The sequence below is a fragment of the Cottoperca gobio genome, chromosome 9 (genome assembly GCF_900634415.1).
Source record: "Cottoperca gobio chromosome 9, fCotGob3.1, whole genome shotgun sequence".
Lineage (NCBI taxonomy): Eukaryota > Metazoa > Chordata > Actinopteri > Perciformes > Bovichtidae > Cottoperca > Cottoperca gobio.
In genome coordinates this window covers 1,336,049-1,344,137 of record NC_041363.1, presented here as the reverse complement: position 1 = coordinate 1,344,137, position 8,089 = coordinate 1,336,049, and the positions used below count along the sequence as shown (strand labels likewise).

At 46.0% G+C, this 8,089-nt stretch overlaps 1 protein-coding gene across 1 annotated transcript in view; it reads right to left on the bottom strand.

Moving 5' to 3' along the window:
* The window catches only part of gcn1 (GCN1 activator of EIF2AK4), a 28,574-nt gene that overhangs the window by 15,143 nt on the left and 5,342 nt on the right, over positions 1-8,089 (bottom strand). Inside the window, 18 exon segments of the mRNA XM_029440730.1 lie at positions 1-36; positions 231-295; positions 297-356; positions 1,593-1,736; positions 1,828-1,908; positions 2,071-2,249; positions 3,119-3,268; positions 3,357-3,555; positions 3,656-3,769; positions 5,681-5,774; positions 5,846-6,024; positions 6,182-6,306; positions 6,500-6,689; positions 6,800-6,959; positions 7,114-7,189; positions 7,279-7,371; positions 7,460-7,612; positions 7,706-7,879. The exon segment at positions 1-36 is cut by the window's left edge and continues 154 nt beyond it. Of these exon segments, the coding sequence (XP_029296590.1) occupies positions 1-36; positions 231-295; positions 297-356; positions 1,593-1,736; positions 1,828-1,908; positions 2,071-2,249; positions 3,119-3,268; positions 3,357-3,555; positions 3,656-3,769; positions 5,681-5,774; positions 5,846-6,024; positions 6,182-6,306; positions 6,500-6,689; positions 6,800-6,959; positions 7,114-7,189; positions 7,279-7,371; positions 7,460-7,612; positions 7,706-7,879 (2,272 nt within the window).

Here is an 8,089-nt window from a genome sequence, read left to right as displayed (position 1 = left end):
TCAGGGACCAACTCCAGAGCCAGAGACTCCCAGAGCCTGGGGGGGGGGGACAAGGTTCAACGTTCTCCTTCACAGACCAAACATCTTACTTTGCAGAGAAAAACATTGTTTGAAAAGACATTAAAATAAATGTCTTCTGGAGACAGACGTGCAGAGTGCTGATGGAAAAGACACGCATGTGATGCGCTGTGAGAGTTAGTGTAGAACGGGCACTCAGAGGATCAACATACCTTTCAGACAAGTCTCTGCACTCCTCCTCAACATCAAACCTGGTGACCCAAAGCCTGCGCAGCAAAACTCAGCCCGCTGGCCTCCGAGCTCTCTGTGGGCAGAGCAAACTCCATCTCCAGCAATCCCTGAACGCACACAGACACACACACACACACACACACACACACACACACACACACACACACAGTTAGTGTCGACAGGGACCAACGATTAGCACTAAATATGTTAATAGCGTTTGATCTAGAAGCTGCATTTGTCGATTTGTGTCTATAGATAAAGATAGCTATATCTAATAAGATATATATAAGCGATATTAGCTATAAGATATATACTGATTATATATATATGAGAGAGAGAAAGATGGAAGAAGAGAGAGAGAGATAGAGAGAAAGAGAAAAGAGAATAGAGAGAGAGAGAGAAAAGAGAAGAGAGAGAGAGAGATAAGAGAAGAGAGAGAAAAGAGAGAGAGAGAGAGAGAGAAAAGAGAAGAGAGATAGAGATAGAAAAGAGAAAGATATAGAGATAAAAGAGAAGATGAAAGATAAGAGATTGAGGAGATATAGAGAGAGCGCAGCGAGAGAAAAAGAGGAGAGAGAGATCTAGCCAGCGAGAGAAAAGAGAAGAGAGAGAGAGAGAGAGAGAGAGAGGAGATCTAGAGAGAGAGAGAGAGAAGCGCGAGAAGATAGAGAAGAGAGATGAGAAGAGATAGAGAGAGAGAAGAGATAGAGAGAGATAGAATAGAGATATATCGTAGAGAGTAGATAAGAGACATATATATATATAATATTAATATAGAATCTAGAATACTATATATCTTAGATATTATATATTTCTATATTATATTATATATCTTATATATATATATATTATATATTATATATATATATAACTATTGGCAAGAAAACTACTGAACTGGAAAAGTAGGAAGAAAAATCTCTTACGACAGATTTCAATGGAACAACAATGAGCTCTGCAAAAACAGTTCAATAAAATATATTGAAGTCAGATGTATCCTGCTGCTGCTGCCACAACTCCAACATGTCAGCAGGTAAGTGTGTGTGTGAACAGTATTAATAACACTAATCGCCCTGCACTTCTTCTCTCCCTCTTGCTTTTCTCTTCATCTTCAATTTTATTAAGTTTGATCTTTTTTCCCTCACATGCTGTCGTTTCTTATCTGTGTGCATTCATGTTCAGTAAACAATGACACGTGTGGTTGTGTTTGTACATGTGTGTACATGTGTGTACATGTTTGTACACGTTTGTACACGTTTGTACATTCTAGCTGCTATAGCTTAATCTGTGGAGGAATCATGATGTTCTCCCTGTAACAGTTCACTGAAGCAGCTCCACACGCTCACCCTGAGGGCAGCATCGCGGACACAGAAGCAGGGTGAGAGGAGGGCGTTGAGCAGCACGTCGATCTCCTGCTGCTCTGCCACCGTGCAGCCGTCTCCTCCTCCGGCACTGGCGCACAGCGCGGTCAGGCACTGAGACGCCAACACCTGCACACAGTGAAGAGCTATCAAGAACTGAAACCGACGACAAAGAGAGTTTGAGATGCATTTAAAGTCGGTCTGTGTGATCCTCGTTTACCTGGAGTCTCGGCGTCGCTGTGGAAATCACTCTGGTCAGCAGCAGCAGCATGCTCACACGGGGAAGCAGCTCGGGGCCGTTCTGAGGAAACAGAACATCTGCTGTCACTCAGGAAGACGTGTGTAAAACATCACAAATATAAACCTGAGGTATGATTATATAATACACGATTGATTCGTTTTGTGGTTTTAAACTTATACAATTCACAGACGTGATTGTGAGACGAATGAAGCGTCTTCGTACCTCGTCTATAAGGAAGTCATTGCTGTCTGCGGCCCGGAGCTGCGAGTGTTCGGTGATGACTTGCAGGGCTCGGATCATCAGGTACTCCTCCTCCTCCATGCCGTCTGAAGACTCCCTCACCACCGCGTTGAGGAGCGGGAAGCAGACGGAGAACGCTGGAGCAGACAGCGGAGCCACGTCTGAGGAGAACAATACAGAGAGTCACATTCATATCATGTTCGCTGTGACCTCTGCACTGGAGAACATGGCAAGTTCAGAACATCTTGTAGAGAGAGACTTCATCTGAAATAAGATTCAGATTCACAACAAATAAATAAATAGGAACGCAGGACACTTTAAAGCACCATTATGTCACTATTAATATAACACTGAGTTGTAGAAGGAGGAGGAGAAGAAGAAGGAGAAGAAGAAGAAGAAGGAGAAGGGCGGAGCAGAGAAGAAGAAAGGAGAAGAAGAAGAAGAAGCAGAAGGAGAAGAAGAAGAAGAAGAGAGAAGAAGGAGGAGGAGAAGGAGGACGAAGAAGAAGGAGGAGGCGAAGGAGGAGAAGAAGAAGAAGGAGGAGAAGAAGAAGAAGAAGGAGAAGAAGAAGAAGGAGGAGAAGAAGAAGAAGAAGGAGGAGAAGAAGAAGAAGAAGGAGAAGAAGAAGAAGGAGGAGGAGAAGGAGAAGAAGAAGAAGGAGAAGGAGAAGAAGAGGAGGAGGAGAAGAAGAAGAAGGAGAAGAAGAAGAAGAAGGAGGAGGCGAAGGAGAAGAAGGAGAAGAAGAAGAAGAAGAAGAAGAAGAAGGAGAAGAAGAAGAAAGGAGAAGAAGAAGAAGAAGAAGAAGAAGAAGAAGAAGGAGAAAGAAGGAGAAGAAGGAGAAGGAGAAGGAGAAGAAGAGAAGAAGAAGAAGGAGGAGGAGAGGAGAAGAAGGAGAAGAAGAAGAAGAAGAAGAAGAAGAAGGAGAAGAAGAAGAAGGAGAAGAAGAAGAAGAAGAAGAAGAAGAAGGAGAAGAAGGAGAAGAAGGAGAAGGAGAAGGAGAAGGAGAAGAAGATCTTTCCTGACTGCTCACCAGTTTTGCCGTCTCTCTGTGGGACCGTGTGGTTGTGCAGCAGCAGTATGGTGCGCTGGGCTGCAGTGTCCAGGTCCTCCTGTTCCCAGGCCTCGTCCAGATCACACTCTGGCTTCAGCAATCGTAAAGTCACATGTCCCACGAGCATGGCTGGAAGGGAGAAGAAAACAGTGACACTGAGTCGAGAGGCCGAGGCTGCGTCTGTCAATACAAGTTGAAACTAAGACGCGTCATGTACCGAGATAGTGAAAGTGTTTGGGCATGAGGCACACGCCGATGTCCAAGAAGACCTGCATGACGCGCGGAGCAGCCAGAGGGGACTGCAGCAGGGGGATGAGACTCTGGAGGACCGCAGGGAGCTCTATGGTGATCTGAGCGGGTCTCTCTATCAGAGTGGCTTCCAGCAGACCCACCACGCTCTGCAACTCCACGTCCAGCTGGTGAGAAGAACACCACAGGTCAACAAGGAGACGCGGAGAATGTCACGCATCAGGCGCTCTGAACTAGAGAATTCATTTAGGTGATTTGCTTTCATACCCCTTGAAGTCTCTTGCGGATAGCGGCCTCCCTGTCCTGCTGGATCTGCATCATTTCCTTCTGTTTGCTGCTCAGCTGCAATTCTTCTTTGATGCCTTTCTTCTTATTGAGCTCCTGCGAGACAACGAGAAATCAAAATGTGTTCTAGACATTACGACAACAACCCTGTTGGCCGTCCCACAATCATTTCATCTGCACGTAGAGTCACTGCGTCACAGAAGCCATGTCTATCAGTTTTTGCTCGTTACTTCAATGAGAAAACAGTTTCGTCTAAAGAGACTAGAAATGCTAAGATTGACAGATGATCAGAGATGATCAGAGATGAACAGAGATGATCAGAGATGATCAGAGATGATCAGAGATGAACAGAGATGATCAGAGATGATCAGAGATGAACAGAGATGAACAGAGATGATCAGAGATGAACAGAGATGATCAGAGATGAACAGAGATGATCAGAGATGAACAGAGATGAACAGAGATGATCAGAGATGAACAGAGATGATCAGAGATGAACAGAGATGAACAGAGATGAACAGAGATGATCAGAGATGAACAGAGATGAACAGAGATGATCAGAGATGAACAGAGATGAACAGAGATGATCAGAGATGAACAGAGATGAACAGAGATGATCAGAGATGAACAGAGATGATGATCAGAGATGAACAGAGATGAACAGAGATGAACAGAGATGAACAGAGATGATCAGAGATGATCAGAGATGAACAGAGATGAACAGAGATGATCAGAGATGAACAGAGATGATCAGAGATGAACAGAGATGAACAGAGATGATCAGAGATGAACAGAGATGATGATCAGAGATGAACAGAGATGAACAGAGATGAACAGAGATGATCAGAGATGAACAGAGATGATGATCAGAGATGAACAGAGATGAACAGAGATGAACAGAGATGATCAGAGATGATCAGAGATGAACAGAGATGATCAGAGATGAACAGAGATGATCAGAGATGATCAGAGATGAACAGAGATGAACAGAGATGATCAGAGATGAACAGAGATGATGATCAGAGATGAACAGAGATGAACAGAGATGATGATCAGAGATGAACAGAGATGATCAGAGATGATCAGAGATGAACAGAGATGATCAGAGATGAACAGAGATGATCAGAGATGAACAGAGATGATCAGAGATGATCAGAGATGAACAGAGATGAACAGAGATGATCAGAGATGATCAGAGATGAACAGAGATGATCAGAGATGAACAGAGATGAACAGAGATGATCAGAGATGATCAGAGATGAACAGAGATGAACAGAGATGATCAGAGATGAACAGAGATGATCAGAGATGATGATCAGAGATGAACAGAGATGATCAGAGATGATCAGAGATGATGATCAGAGATGATGATCAGAGATGATGATCAAAGATGATCAGAGATGAACAGAGATGATGATCAGAGATGAACAGAGATGATCAGAGATGAACAGAGATGATGATCAGAGATGAACAGAGATGATCAGAGATGAACAGAGATGATCAGAGATGAACAGAGATGATGATCAGAGATGAACAGAGATGATCAGAGATGAACAGAGATGAACAGAGATGATCAGAGATGAACAGAGATGAACAGAGATGAACAGAGATGATCAGAGATGATCAGAGATGATCAGAGATGAACAGAGATGAACAGAGATGATCAGAGATGATCAGAGATGAACAGAGATGATCAGAGATGAACAGAGATGATCAGAGATGATCAGAGATGAACAGAGATGATCAGAGATGATCAGAGATGATCAGAGATGAACAGAGATGAACAGAGATGATCAGAGATGATCAGAGATGATCAGAGATGATCAGAGATGAACAGAGATGATCAGAGATGAACAGAGATGATCAGAGATGATCAGAGATGAACAGAGATGATCAGAGATGATCAGAGATGAACAGAGATGATCAGAGATGATCAGAGATGAACAGAGATGAACAGAGATGATCAGAGATGAACAGAGATGATCAGAGGATGTAAGTGCACTTTACCGCCTGCAGCTCCAGCTCAATGATCTGTTCCTTGTAGGAGTACGCCTTGTTCTCTCTCTTCATGTTGACCTTCTTGGTGCTTTCCTTCTGTGCACTGCAGCGTAGAGGACGAAGTTAGTAAAAGCCAAACACACAACAGAGACGCGGCGGGAGCGGCTGCGTTACCTCTGGACGATGCTGTTGTCGTACAGTTCTCCCTCGGGTGTCAGCATGATGGCGTACTCCTCCCGGGTGATGTGAAGAAGAGCGGGTTTTGAAAGCCCCTCCATGACGTGAGCGATGACCCGCGGTAACAGTTTGGTGGGGGAGAGGCCAGAGAGGGCACCGACCGCGTTTTTCACCGCCTGAGGAGAAAACGTGACAACAAGTTAAATACATCAAACCTTCTACACACATGTCTTCAGTGTGTGTCAGTGTGTGTCAGTGTGTGTCAGTGTGTGTCAGTGTGTGTCAGTGCGTGTCAGTGTGTGTCAGTGTGTGTCAGTGTGTGTGGTTTCACACCTGGCCGTCAGCGCTGGCCTCCAGTAGATGAGGCAGAACGGTCTCCAGATTCTTCTCTATGAATTCTTCTGCTTTGATGTTCATGGAGAGGAGCAGAACGGGCCAGAGGCCGCAGCGCGCTCCCACTGAAACATGTTCAGATAGAAAGAGGTATTAACCGACCGGACGTCACATTCACAGGGTTCAGACGCTTTCAATGCCACGAATACAATTAGAATTACACGATATATTTCCTGCAATGATTGAATTCAGTGTGTACTTTGGATCAATCCCTAACTTGGTAACAAGTGAGCAGACGTTGGAATGACGTTCTCGTACCGATGGATGGATGATGAGTGACTATGAGGATCTCCATGGCCAGGTTCTCTGCTTCGGTGGGGTCGCCCCATTGGCCGGCGGCAGAGCAAACAACAAACAGCGCGTCCAGCAGGACACGAGGGGGGGTGTAGCTGCGGCCCAGCTCAGTCAGCTCTCCGGACTCCAACACCAGGACGTCTTGGGGCAAAACCTGAAAGTTCACATCGCACAATCAGAAAGAATAAACTCATTCAAGGATCCACAAAGAACTCTTAGAGAAGGAGCCGCTTGTGAGGCGTCTGGTGAGTAATCAGTGTGTACTTTGTGTTTGTTGATGACCACGCGGAGTTCTCCCAGAAGGCCACGGGCCAGACTGGATCCACCCAGAGACGAGAGCAGCTTCCTGATCGTCTGCTGAGTCCGCTTCCTCACACGCCAGCTCCGAGACAGCAGGACCGCAACCGTGGCGCGATGATACATACTACAGAACATGCAGGGAAATATAACCAGCGATTGAAGCAGGACAGTCAAAGTAAGAGAAACATCTGGAGGTAACATCACACACACACACACACACACACACACACACACACACACACACACACACACACACACACACTGAGGGACAGACTCACTGTGACTTGCCGGTGCTGAGCCTGTGAGCGTGGTCCAGGATGAGCCTCTCGCAGAGCAGCAGCACGGTGAGCAGAGCTAAGAGCGAAAAACACAGAAACATCATTTCATGTCTTAATATCTCAAAACACTCAGGAGCCTTTCAGGTTGGAAGATAGAGGTCTTACTTTCGTCGTTGGCCTGGGAGAGGAACTTCTCCGTGGTGAAAAGTGGCTTCTTCTCGTCTAAGATCAGGCTCCAGAAGCTGGAGTACTTCGCCTCTGCAGACACACACACAGTACGCTCATCACTTGCCATCCTAATTCTCAATTAGTGAGAAAAGGTCATTTTTTGAGCTGCCGTCCTCACCCGTCTGCGTCTCCAGCAGGGCCAGACGACTCAGAAGAACAGAAGCTGCCACACCTTCTGCGAGCAGAGCATGCTGGGAGTTCTGTGCCGCAGCCTTCTCCACAGATTGGAGGAGCAGCGGCACGAGGTCCTGGGCCAGGGCCAGAGTGTCACCTACACAACGGGGGAAGGGGAGGGCACAGGATTAAGGACCGAGTTTCATTTCAGGATCTGTATATTCGACAGGCAGCGTCCCGTGTGACTGACCTCTGAAGGCCCCCAGCATGGCCTGAAGGTAGGCGTGTCGCACCAGGGAGGTGGAGGTCTTCAGGGTGAAAGCTTTCTTGAACCAATCCAGCAGAGCGGTGGGAACTTCCACTGTGAGGCGGCCGCTCCACCGGGAGAGCACAGACACGGCCTGCACTAAGGTCGCCTCGTGAACTGACGACAACAAAGAAGAGTTTGTACTGAACTGAAACGTTACACTGATCTCCTGAAGAGTCCACATGTGGATATCTCCATATACAAGACATCACTTTGGACTTTAAGACATTTTATAGACCAATCGAGGAAATCGGCAGATTAAACAATCGTTAGTTGCAGCCCTATCTCTAATCATTTCCATAAAGATAGTAACGGTGCATCAGTCTG